The sequence below is a fragment of the Medicago truncatula genome, chromosome 2, assembly GCF_003473485.1.
Source record: "Medicago truncatula cultivar Jemalong A17 chromosome 2, MtrunA17r5.0-ANR, whole genome shotgun sequence".
Lineage (NCBI taxonomy): Eukaryota > Viridiplantae > Streptophyta > Magnoliopsida > Fabales > Fabaceae > Medicago > Medicago truncatula.
Window position 1 is genome coordinate 51812029 of NC_053043.1, and position 13904 is coordinate 51825932.

Below are 13904 nucleotides of genomic sequence, written 5' to 3' on the forward strand. Positions count from 1 at the left end.
GCATTTATTTAAGCCTTCATCTTGATTGACTAATGGTGAATGCATTCTACGATAGGGCAATCTTAGATTCTCGTTTTTCCTCTAAGGCAAATTTTGGAGTCTGAATCATCCATTGTTGTCGTTGTTAGAGGGTTTTCTAGTTTCAACATTATTGTTGGCTGCATCATGGTTGTCACATGTGAGTTAATTTTGGAAGTTCTCTCGTGGACGTTGTTTTTTAGTTACATCCATGTTGTGAAATCTTAAGGCCTCAGTATTTGTTTTATCGATATTATTATCATTATTATTATTATTATTGTAAATAATGTTAAAAAAAAATGTAATTTTAAGTTTGAAATTGACGGTTAAGACTTAAAATCAAGATTGTGGTAAATTCTATTATTTGCATTATATATAATTTTGTGATAAACCCTATTCAGATAGCTTACCTTCCACTCAACACTAGAATGTGCTGTGGTCATGTGCAGATTTTTTAGCAATTTTCAAAATGATTCATCACGGTTCATTAGGTTACCCTCCACTTAAGTTTTTCTCTACCTAATTTGCACTACCACCTTGAACCACCAACCCACCGCCATGTCTTCCTCCACCGTTCCAAATAACATAATTATTTCTTGGATTTGCCTCTCTTCCCATCCAGATCAAAGCATTATTCCCACCAACAAAGCCAAATCAACTCCAGCTACCCAACAAAAAACATTTGCTAAGTTTTGACATCAAAAATGTCAAATGTAATGTCCAAACATCGTAACAACACAAATAACAATAAACAATAAAAACTTAATGTAAAGTGCAGGAAGGAAGTAACATAAGGCATTTGTTAACCAAGTTCGGTGCAACATCACCTACATCTAGGGGCTCCAAGCCAGGAACGAAATCCACTATAATAGTAATAGTATTAGTTTGATGCCGGCATAAACAACATCTGGTTTACTAGCTTCGCACCTAATCACTATTCGTTATATTTCTATCTAAGACACTATTAGATATGAGACTCCTCTCACTTCCCCTCAACCACTCACCAATGATAACAACAAATACAATCAAAATGGAGACGCCCTCCGATAAACATAATCCACTCTTGCTTAGAAGCTTACGAGTGATTCACAATTACAACTCAACTATTAGTCCAGCTAAATGCATCCAAGTTATACAAAGATAGGCTCACAAATAAAAAGGACAAACACGAAATCTTAAATGGATCTTTTCTCAAATGACAGTTTCATTCCTTTTACAACTGAACTAAATAAACCATCTCTGGATTTTGATAAACAGTGGCAGTAGCCATAGAGGTATACAATAAAGCACAAGGCTTAACAAAGACACGAAACCCTAAAAGACTCTTTCTTTGATATGACGGCTTCGAATACTTCACAAGGGTTTGAGTCTTCCTTATACAATCATTCAACAACTTGGGCTTTTTCTTCATAGGCTAAACAAAAAACAGACCAAAACGTATATTCGGTCTTCACAATATTCTAGGAGCAAATATATTATTTCCTAAAATATTTTGACATCCAACTTAGGAAACATGACAATGGCTAAACCGACCTTTGCTGTTTCTAGAAACACATGCTTCTTGGACAGCAATCCACGTGAATCATATCTTCATAGAATCTTCAGTGATCTCGCGTTTAAAACAAATATTCCAAAATTGTGAAACAAGGCACTCTACGATGTCGTACCAACATGTCAAGACATCTTGCTAAAACACTTGTTTTAACAAAATGCGGCCAATCACAATACACAAACCTATCACACCCCTCTAAGCCAACCACCTCAATTGTGCATCAAAGGTGATTGCGTAACAATTACAATTCATGAATATGAGTATCAAGCAGGTGTATAAGCATGCAAACATAACCTACATGGTAGTATCATCTTGCCTACAAATTCTAGACTGATCTATGTTGATAGCTTGAGAGCCAAGCTTGCTATCTTGAGAGCCAGTTTAAACCTATTGTTATTGCCAACTTCAAATTCAATATTATATAAAAAAAAAAAAAAAAATGGCAGACAGATTAGCTATTATCATGTTAGCTATCACATATGTGCAACAAATGTGATTCATTAAGGGGAGAATCATCAAAGATTCTATCTGTCTTACATCTGAAGCAATTAACTCATTGCATAAGAAATCTTTTTGAGGGAATCTAGTACTGAAAATTGATATTACAAAAGCTTTGGATACACTAAACCAGAACTTTCTATTAAAGGTTCTCAAAGCTTTTGGTTTCCACTAATTTTTTTTCAATTGGATTCATGCCATTCTCAAATCAGAAAAATTATCAATCTCTTTTAATAGTAAGCATTATGGATAATTTTCTTGCAATTGAGGGGTTAGGCAGGGCCCCCTCTTTTTCCTTGCAGAAGAAGTGATTGGTAGAGGCATCACCAAAATGGCCAGGGAAGGCAAGTTAAGCTTAATTCAAGGATCAAGAAGTAATACTCTTCCATCTCACACACTATAGTTAATGATATCATGCTGCTTTGTAAATGGACTTCATCAAATATTCAAGCTCTCACTCATCTTTTCATCATATATGCTGAAGCTTCTGGTTAACATGTTAATCCTAAAAAATCTTCCAATTTTTAGAGGATTTATATCTAATGCTAGACTATCTCAAATTGCTAATTTGATAGCATTTAACATTAGCACCCATCCATTCACATACTTAGGGGTACCGATACATAAAGGCAAACCAAACTATGTTTATCTACAACCAATTGCTGACAAGATTAAAACAAAGCTCTCAGCCTGGAAAACCTCTCTTAGTTTTGAATGCGAAGACTTTTCATGATTTGTTCTTTGATTGTATCTTTGCTAAATTCATTTGGCATCGTATCATCTTAGTTTTGAACTTACATTGTAGCTTCAATTCTTTTATTGATGCTCTTGACATGTGTAATAGGAGTTATTCCCCACTGTGCAAATGGATCATTCTAGCAGCTATCACAATTTGTTGCAGTATCATTTGGTATTGTAGAAACTAAAAAAATTCTCAGAGAGATTCGTTCATCCAAAATCTACAATCAATATGATTATTATTTCAGCGACCTCTCTTTTAGGTAACTCTAGTAAACTTCATGCAAACTCTTCCATCTCATACTTCATGGTTCTAAAATTCAAGGTTATGCTAAGGCATCCTCTTTGGGAAACCATGGGCAACCCGCATGTGGAGAGATTTTCGGATATAACAATTCATATTTTTTTAGGTGCTTTTGCCTATAACCTATATCATTCTAATTTCCTGAATACAGAGCTCATTGGTGCTACGTGTATAGCAGAAATTGCTCATAAAATAAGTTGGATGGAGCTTTGGATTTAAACAAACTCTACGCTAGTTCCCTTAACATACAAGTTATCTAAAAAAATTCCTTGACATCTTGAGAATAAGTGGGATAATTGGCTTATCTTTAGTTTCTCATGCTTGGTGGACTCATATGTCTGTTCAAATTAGGGGTGATTTTACTAGAAATAGGTTAGGTCTTTCATATGTTAGACCCCTCTTTCTCTTGTACTCTTTTTCTCTCATCAATATATCTTGAGGCTTGCAGTTACTTAGGCTTCAATTTATCTTATATAAAAAAATCATATTCAGTTAGTATATTTTTTTAAGTTTTATTTAGTTATCTTACACAAAGACTTTTAGTAACTCAAAAAGTAAAAACCTATTCAAATGATTTCTTCTATTCTCTACAAGTTTATTACTATTTTTACTGCTAAACTCTTGTTTTTTTACAGATACTGATAAACTCTTATAAAGATGGTAATAAATCATTGTAGTATTTATTCGTAATTTACTTGTTCATTTTAATTTTATTCTTCAAGTTTCGAACAAAATGAACATTATGTACTCATAGTAAATTATTATATTTCTATCTTTGCACAACAACTTCTGATGGTTAGATTAGGCAAGTGTACCAAATCGTTTATCAAGTAATAAAGTGATAAGTAAAATATCGTATTTACAGGGATTGTCGTTTTGTCCAAGCAATTCGTGTTAATTATTTGAGAACAAAATAATATAAAAGAGCTGACGGTTTAGAGATTTGCAATTTTTATCTGTTTGCAACATAGCAAGTTACCTGTTTTGGTTGCAGAACGTTAGCAGCGGTTAGGATTCTTTGAATCCCCCTATTCATTTGTTGGAATTATTTAACAGTCAAATCACGTTCAATTATTCTAAGTAGATTATCTAAGTGATGAGTCCGCTGGAACATGGTAACCTAATCGATTTATCAAGTTGCAAATTATGGTCACACGATGATCCTTACATGCGGGTTCTTACTCTCTCGGTTGATTTCGGTCTATCTCTCCGCCTGTTGAGTTGCATATGTTGGTCACACGGTGATCCTTATGTGTGTGGTCTTACTCCCTCAGAGGTAATTGAAACATAAACTTAATACGGCGTTCCTAAATTTCCAAAGGTATGGTGGCCAGTGTTCCTAAAGGTTTTCCCATCTATGAATCTTAGGAGTGCATAACACACTCTTCCTCTTGGTAGTTCTACAAATGGGCAGCCCTATCAGCGACTACCTTACCAAGGTGTGAGGAGAATGGAGTTACTGTGCTGATTTAAGTCATGAAGTCACTTGTTTCCTTAATTACTAACTAGTTACATCTTGGTTTTAGTAGATTTTACTCGATATTAATAATGTCACCTCCTAAGTACTTACTACCGGGTTTCACCCGCTTTAGGTATCTTTCACTAGTTTCTAATTAATTACTTTGTAGATATACATATATAAATATCAATATTAGGCATTGTCACTACCTAAGTGCCTTAACTAGGGTTGCGCTCCAGAGGAGACAAATCTTACGCACTAAAAATTAGGAAAAAACAGTTTTGACCCACACTACTCAATGCTCGGGGCGCACAGTTCATGCCCTAGGTGCATAAGTGTGCAGAACAAACCATGCCCTAGGCGCATTAGTGACTTTTAAATGTAACAAACACAATAAACCATATTTTCCTTAAAAAAAAAACCATATTTACCTTTTCCAATGATAACAATATTATAACAAATATAACAAAAAATTTATCGTTTTTAATAATACCAACAATATAAAATTATTATTCGATTTTTTTTTAAGGGTATAATTGAAATAACAAAAAAGTCAGCCCAAAATCTCCAAAAGGAGCTATTTTCTTTATATATAGTATACCAAAAAAGTGAGATATCCATTTAACCATATATTTTTAGTTAATCATAATTATACTTCCAACTAATTTTCTTCTTTCCCTTTATTACGGGAAACAATGAGAGTGAGATATCCATTGAAGTGATCTCCAAAGGTTTTAATTTCGTTAACTCAAGAATTGTAGTGTTCTTGAATCAAAGCATGAAGAATGCTAGCAACACTCACTTTTCAACACTCTCTCTAGCACTCACTCTTTTATTGGATGAAATCAATGTATGTCCCACCACTTTGCAATTTTCCAAGTGTAGACCCACAATGATTTAAACCAATAAGAAAGTGAGTATTAGAGAGAATGTTCAAAAGAGAGTGTTGTTATCATTATTCATCAAAGCAAATTTGAGGCAATCTGGTGCCGTGACAAAAGTATGATTAAACACTTACAACTACTACGTAATGAGAGTGTTGATCAATCAAAATATGAGCTTTCTATTTATAGTTTTATTTTTTGGCAAGCAAAAATATTTTTATTTCTGATTAATCAAAATTCATTACAAATATATAAAGAAAGAACATGGATTTGGGCTGATTTTCCCATTTCCAGTTTTACCTTTCATTATAAATATTTTATTTACTATTTTATCCTTTTTATAAATATTATTTAAATTATTAATTAAAATATGAACAACCTCACTACACAATAGGAACAATATTATTTATACCGGTGTATCAAAAAAATATATGATATTTTAAGTTAGATTATTTATTATTCCAATATTATTGTCGATACCATTGAAAAATATAAAATTTTATATTATAATTGTTATATTGTTGGTGTAATTTAAAAAGATAAGCATGTTACAGTTTGAAATCACAAACATCTATATGTATAATTTTAATCAAAATTTAACTAATTTTATAATATAAAAAATTGATCATAATATACACGCGTTAGCATGATAAAAAGAATGGACAAATACGTGCCCGTTTGAATGCTAATATAGTAGTATAAATAAAGATATAAGGCAAATTCTATGGTACACCCAATAAATTTGGATGTATCGGTACACCAAGTCGTAAAATTAATAATAAATGAGTTTTTTTTTTGAAGAAAAATAATTATTTTCTATCATTGACAACTAAGATAATTAAATTTTATTTACCAAAAGCTTCGACGAAATAAAATTTAATTTTTAAGAATTTTTATTACTCATAACAATGAATATTGATTATTTTTTAGGACAAAATGTAAATTTTTTAATATGATCCTTATAAATAATGAAATGATGATTTTTCTTATGAAATGATGTTTTCTAAAATATAAATATTGATAAATACCTTTTTATTTCATTAAAGTGATCATTAATTTATATATTTTGTGAAATAAGAGTACCGGTACACTCAAAGTTGTGAGTGTACCGTAGAAGTTTTGAAGATATAAACATAATAGACTCTTGTATAATATGGATAAGGGTTGTTGTCTTGCATCCAATTAGGTCCCAGCATAAGGGGAGACGAGTGGACCATGTGAAAATCTCCATTCTCCACAAGCTAAGCATCTATCAAGCTTGATATTGTTTTCTAGAGTACAAAATTTGCAAGACCAAACTTTAAACTTTAAAACATCTTTTTCCTTCTTTGTTCCACAGGCTTCACATAGCAATAGCAATGGCTGCAATAAACCAAGTCGTCATCAGCAGGCAGTAGCAGCAACATTCAATTCTATTCGATGAATAGGAGTGCCATTTTTAAAAGGCTTAAATATGTATTTGATCCTTGCAATTAGGGATCGTTTAAAAATTGGTCCCTGTAATCGCTAATCCTGGCAATTTATCCCTGCATTGTTTAATCATTTAAAATTTTGTCCCTCTCCCTACTTAATCACTGCCATGCCACATGAAATTCCAATTTTACCCCTGAGTTTCCAATTCTTTCTTCAATATTTTGTCATCTTCTTAAGGACAAAATTGGAATTTCATGTTTGGCAGTGATTAAGTTGGTCAAAGGATTAAATTTTAAATGATTAATGATTGCAAGGCTAGTTTGCAAAGATTAGCGAATACAGCGACCAATTTTTAAACGACCCCTAATTACAAGGATCAAATACATATTTAAGCCTTTTTAAAAATAAATATCTTAATTACTAGCTTTATGATCATCTGTTGGACATTGTTTTAGGGTCCAAAATGCAACACATTAACCAAACAAATAAAATATAATGGTTATTGTTGTATCAATCTCATAATTAAACAGATAAAATATACTGTACCTCATTTAACAAAGTGCAAGTATTGCACTGCCATTTCGCTTCCTTGGTCACCGCAGATTGAACATGTAGAGTTTGACTTGGTCGTCTCTCATAAGGTCTACAGGAACTTCTACCCTCCGGAATGTAAGTGTCGCCGCTGAACCCTTTGACCATCAGTTCTTCACATTCCTGCGGTCAAAAAGGATCTGACTCATCATCTATCTATCTAATATGAATATGATCAATACCAATAAGCATCAATATATATTACCTTCCTGATTTCATCCCAAAGGTTATAAAAGTGAGTATTGTGAGGACCGTATTCATTATGGCAAAGCTCATGTAACATGGTATCGAGAATCTCTTCATATGGGAAGAAATCCCAGTCCCGATCAGGCCTCCGCAGTCTGAGCCTAACTTCTGCACCCGACCCTATATTTTCCCCTAAAAGGGTTGGATCGGCAGGACTGTGTTCAAAAGTAGTGTAAGCGTGTAACAAAAAAAAACAAAAACATGAAGTTGAAAGCTGCTAATGATGTAAATAAAAGAGCAAGTACGTACTAGAATTCAGAAAGAAGCTCTACTTTCCATCTTCTGTCAGCCATAATTGGTTGCACCTGTTTAGCTACTTTTTCAAGAATCTTTCTGGCTTCATCTTCACCAATTTTGTTGAGAGACTTAATTTCCCATACTTTGTTAACATCACTAAAATCCATGCTAGCAGCAGCTGGTATGAAAAAACTACCAAATCAAAAGTCAAGAATCACGTTGTGATGTGTTAGCAAATATTTGCAAGCTTATAAAATAAATCATGTAATACAAAATCAATTTATTATAAACCTAAGAATGAGTTATCATAGTATAAGTTTGATTCTATTCTATTTCTATGACTACAAAGCACAAACCCTTCTTCTCAATTAGCGACTGCACTACACAGCATCTCAACCATCCAATTTCATCCTTCATGTAGTATTTATTCAAGTCATTGTTATCTAAAAGTTGTTACGTGAATTTCTTAATTTGTTACGTTGAATTTGGGGAAATTTGTTACTAAAACCAAAAAAACACTAAAATCAATGTAATTATTTAATTAACGTAACTTTTTGAATATATATATACTATTTTTTTAAATATTTCCTTGTAGAAAATTGTAAAACATTTATTAGTCACTTTACAATATTAATAAAAAAATAACATTAATACCTTATAATTAATATTTCTCTTTCACATACACAATTGATTATATTTCTTAATCTTTATGAAAATGTTAAAACGACTTATAATTTATGACCTAAAGAGTACTAAACTACTCATGGTCTTTCCCAAGAACATCACCTCTCAGTAAGTTTCGGATCAAATACCCCATGGTCATGAAGTTTGAATAATTTATGACCAAAAGAGTACTAAACTACTTATGGTCTTTTCCGAGAACATCACCCTTCGGTAAGTTTTGGACCAAATACCCCATGGTTGAAGTTTGAATTCTAACCAAGTGATAAGGTACATAGAAGAGAGAAAAACAAAATGGTGGAAATAACAAAAAGGGTCTTATAAAAAGGGATAATTTTTTTTTCTCTCAAAATAATCTTATAATTAGAGACAGAGGTAGTATAATAGAAGAGAGAAAAATAATAAAAAACATAAAGTTGGAGATAAATTAGTGAAGAAGATGACCAAAATTCCTCAATTGAGTGAGTGCATCACAATGTGTGAATGGAAATTTGTCTACTATCAATCACCAAATGTTATTTAATAGATCAGATGACATCGTTTTTTTCTATATAATAAAACATTTCACTTGTCTCATAAAATAATTAATTGTGTTGATTTTAATGATAAAATAAGTTATTTTACTTAAACACTTTTATTAATTATTATTAATTAGTGAAATAATTAAGCGAATTGAGATATACTAGTAATAAACAATTGTTATTAGTTCTCTGAAAGAAAAAAAAAACAATTGTATATTAGTGGAAGAAAATAAGATAGTAGAAAATAATTATTGTTTCATTGATATTTTAAAAGTATATATAATTTGAGATATATAAATGTTAAAAAGAAAACCGTAAGGATTTATTTAAATTGGTCTGATGATGATATTGATTTGAAATTATACTCTTTAAGATCTAAAATTTATTTATCTCTTATGCTCACTTGAGTGACTTAGTTTAGCTTCCTTTTATTTAAAAGAAAAATAATGAAAGAGAGAAGTACCTTGTCGATAGAAGAAAAGGAGTGAAAAGGTACCTAACACTTTTGTCGCCTTTATTTATGTTATTAATTTTATCAAGTTATAAAATGCCAAAGTAGGCTTGAATCCATGGATGCAATTGTGGTAAAGTTTGTAGTTAAATGAGTATGAGTAAGGCTCTGATTAGCACGACTTTTTAACCACTTACTTGTATTTTATTCTATTATATTAGAGAATAGAGACCAAAGTGCAGTACACAGTTCATGTGAGAAAAGTCTTTGTTTAATTAATAAATTAATGAAAGCAACAAATATAAGAAAGTGGAAAATGCAACATTTGAAGAAATAACATTCTACTAAAAGAAAAGAAATACAAAATCCACCCAACTTGTTTTTGTTTGGATGTGTGATGAAGTAAACGTAAAGAAAGGTCCGCATACGACTCCATGGTCTTTCTCTTTCCCACCTGACTTGACTTGACCAAGTTGGAACCTGGTTAGTTTAGTGGAATATATTTATTTAAAAAATAGAAATTAAATTGAGGAAAGTGAAGTGTGAAACCGGGAAAAGGAGGAGTAACTAATTAAAATAATAAAGACAGTGCATGTGAAGAAGTATAGTAAGTGTGAAATCATAGAAATAAAAGTACTAGCATTTATGAGAGTGAGTAATGAATGACCAAACCAAAGAGACAGATACAGATACAAATACTGACACCGCTTCATACAAAAATTACAACTCCTCATGAGACTTGTTGTTGTTCTCTTCTTCTTTTTGCATTTGTATTCTGTTTCTGTTTGTGCACTGAACTCAGATGGGGTAGCACTCTTGTCATTCATGTCCCACTGGACATCAGTTCCTCCTTCCATAAACTCAACATGGATTCCATCTCATTCAACACCATGCTCATGGAAGGGTGTCAAATGCAACCCTTCCACTCACCGTGTAGTCTCTCTCAACCTTTCCTCTTGTAACATTCATGCTCCATTACGACCTGAAATTTCTAATTGCACACACCTCAACTACTTAGACCTTTCTTCTAATTACTTTACCGGTCAAATACCTCACTCATTCTCTAACCTCCACAAACTCACCTATCTCAGCCTTTCTACTAATCTACTCACTGGTCCATTTCCCTATTTCTTAACTCAAATCCCTCACCTTCACTTTCTTGATCTCTATTTCAACCAACTTACTGGTTCCATTCCAACTACTATTGCCAACATCACTCAACTTCGCTACTTGTATCTCGATACTAACCAATTCTCTGGTATAATTCCATCATCCATTGGGAACTGTACTCAACTGCAAGACTTGTATTTCAATGAAAATCAGTTTCAGGGTGTCATCCCCCACACTCTAAACCATCTCAATCATCTTCTCCGTTTAAATGTTGCCTCCAATAAACTAACAGGTATCATTCCATTCGGTTCTTCAGCTTGCCAAAATTTACTTTTTTTGGATATTTCATTCAATGCTTTCAGTGGAGGCATTCCCTCAGCCATTGGGAATTGTACTGCTTTATCACAGTTTGCTGCTGTGGAGTCTAACTTGGTTGGAACTATTCCATCCTCCATCGGTCTGCTCACCAACCTTAAACATCTACGCCTTTCTGATAACCATTTGTCCGGTAAAATACCTCCTGAAATCGGTAACTGTAAGTCTCTGAATGGATTGCAATTGTATTCCAATCGACTTGAGGGAAACATTCCAAGTGAATTAGGAAAGCTGAGTAAACTGCAGGATCTTGAACTGTTTTCCAATCAATTGAGTGGTCAAATTCCACTTGCCATATGGAAGATTCAAAGTCTTGAGTATCTGCTTGTTTATAATAACACTCTTTCCGGGGAACTTCCTGTGGAGATGACAGAGCTCAAGAACCTCAAAAACATCTCATTGTTTGACAACCTGTTCTCTGGAGTCATACCTCAAAGCTTGGGAATCAATAGCAGTTTGTTGCAATTAGACTTTATAAATAATAGGTTCACTGGCAACCTCCCACCCAATCTTTGTTTTCGCAGAAAGCTAAGCGTTTTGAATATGGGCATCAATCAACTTCAAGGTAGCATACCTCTTGATGTTGGAAGATGCACAACTCTAAGAAGGGTCATTCTTAAACAAAACAACTTTACTGGGCCTCTTCCTGATTTCAAAACCAATCCCAATCTGTTATTCATGGAGATCAGCAACAACAAAATCAACGGAACAATTCCATCAAGTTTAGGAAACTGCACAAATCTAACAGATTTAATTTTGTCAACGAACAAATTTAGTGGGCTTATACCACAAGAGTTAGGAAACCTTGTGAATCTTCGGACTTTGATTCTTGATCACAACAACTTAGAAGGACCTTTGCCATTTCAGCTGTCAAATTGTACTAAAATGGACAAGTTTGATGTGGGATTTAACTTCTTAAATGGTTCATTGCCATCAAGTTTGCAGAGGTGGACAAGGCTAAACACATTAATTTTGACTGAGAATCATTTTAGTGGCGGCATTCCAGATTTCTTGTCGGCATTCAAAGATCTTTCTGAACTACGGCTTGGTGGCAATATGTTTGGTGGGAGAATTCCTAGATCGGTTGGGGCATTGCAGAATTTGATCTATGGTTTGAATCTAAGTTCTAATGGGCTGATAGGCGACATTCCTGTGGAAATTGGAAAACTGAAAACTTTGCAATTGCTGGATCTATCTCAGAACAATTTGACAGGAAGCATACAGGTTCTTGATGACTTCCCTTCATTGGTTGAAATCAATATGTCATACAATTCTTTTCAGGGTCCTGTTCCGAAGATACTAATGAAGCTGCTCAATTCTTCCCTGTCATCATTTTTGGGGAATCCTGGGCTATGTATCAGTTGTTCACCATCCAATGGCTTGGTTTGCTCCAAAATCGGATATCTAAAACCATGTGATAACAAAACAGTTAATCACAAAGGCCTCAGTAAAATTTCAATTGTGATGATAGCTCTAGGATCCTCAATATCTGTTGTTTTGCTTCTTCTGGGATTAGTTTATTTCTTTTCTTATGGCAGAAAATCTAAGAAGCAAGTCCATTTCACTGATAATGGAGGTACTTCTCACCTTCTTAACAAAGTCATGGAGGCTACATCGAACCTAAGTGATCGGTATATTATTGGAAGAGGAGCCCATGGAGTTGTTTATAAAGCCCTTGTAAGTCAAGACAAAGCGTTTGCTGTAAAGAAGCTGGCATTTGCTGCCAGCAAAGGTAAGAACATGAGCATGGTCAGAGAAATTCAAACCCTTGGACAGATTAGGCATAGAAATCTTGTCAAATTGGAAAACTTTTGGTTGAGACAAGATTATGGTCTTATTCTGTATAGCTACATGCCAAATGGAAGCCTTTATGATGTATTGCATGAAAACAAACCAGCACCGTCCTTAGAATGGAATGTACGATATAAGATAGCCGTTGGAATTGCGCACGGCTTAGCATACCTCCATTATGACTGTGATCCTCCCATAGTGCACCGAGACATCAAACCAAACAACATACTTCTAGACTCTGATATGGAGCCTCACATTGCCGACTTTGGTATTGCCAAACTTCTGGACCAGTCTTCTACATCAAACCCTTCCTTATCTGTGCCGGGCACAATTGGTTATATTGCACCAGGTAACTAACTATTGATTGAATGTTTCTTTTCTTTTCAAAATTCTCATATGGATGATTAACATGTTTTTGTTGGCTTGTGACAGAGAATGCTTATACAACAGTAAGTAGTAGGGAGTGTGATGTGTACAGCTATGGAGTAGTTTTGCTTGAGCTGATAACCAGAAAGAAGGTAGCAGATCCATCATTTATGGAGGGTACTGATTTAGTAGGTTGGGTTAGATTGATGTGGAGTGAAACAGGAGAAATTAATCAAATTGTTGATTCAAGCCTTGTAAATGAATTTCTGGATACCAATATAATGGAAAATGTTACCAAAGTGCTTATGCTGGCTTTGAGATGTACTGAGAAGGATCCACGCAAGAGGCCAACAATGACAGATGTTACCAAGCAATTATCAGATTCCAATCCACAGAAAATAAGTAAGAAGGGCTAGTTTTTCAAAACATATCTAATTTGTATCTATGATCATGATATTGATAGGGATAGTCCTTTTGTTGTATGCACTGTGCTTCAAATTTTGTTGGGTGGCCCTTTATCTGGTGAATACTATCATAATACTAGCTCTTGTTGAAACAATGTTATGATCTTGAGTTGAGATAACCTTTATTTATTAAACCATGTTTTCGTCCATTCAAAACAAAAAATCACATTGTAGCATTATCATTAGAAACTGCAGATATGTAAAT

The 13904-nt window shown here is 33.6% G+C and overlaps 2 protein-coding genes across 3 annotated transcripts; one reads left to right on the top strand and one right to left on the bottom strand.

The window, feature by feature from the left end:
* Positions 1-6543: 6543 nt before the first annotated feature.
* LOC25488016 (DNA-dependent metalloprotease WSS1 homolog) lies at positions 6544-8387 on the bottom strand. 2 transcript variants are annotated; one of them, XM_024777477.2, is made up of 5 exons: positions 8297-8387; positions 7953-8118; positions 7663-7858; positions 7413-7580; positions 6544-6815 (listed from the first exon to the last, which is right to left on the bottom strand). In XM_024777477.2, the coding sequence occupies exons 1-5, from the start codon at positions 8355-8357 to the stop codon at positions 6636-6638; spliced, it is 771 nt and encodes a 256-aa protein (XP_024633245.1). In that variant the 5' UTR covers positions 8358-8387; the 3' UTR covers positions 6544-6635. The 2 variants fall into 2 exon arrangements, with proteins under 2 accessions (XP_024633245.1, XP_013465646.1); XM_013610192.3 differs by having other exon boundaries at positions 7953-8132; positions 8297-8376.
* A 1873-nt stretch (positions 8388-10260) lies between these two features.
* LOC25488017 (receptor-like protein kinase) lies at positions 10261-13833 on the top strand. The gene is made up of 2 exons (XM_013610193.3): positions 10261-13218; positions 13302-13833. The coding sequence occupies exons 1-2, from the start codon at positions 10326-10328 to the stop codon at positions 13649-13651; spliced, it is 3243 nt and encodes a 1080-aa protein (XP_013465647.1). The 5' UTR covers positions 10261-10325; the 3' UTR covers positions 13652-13833.
* The last annotated feature ends 71 nt before the right edge of the window (positions 13834-13904 follow it).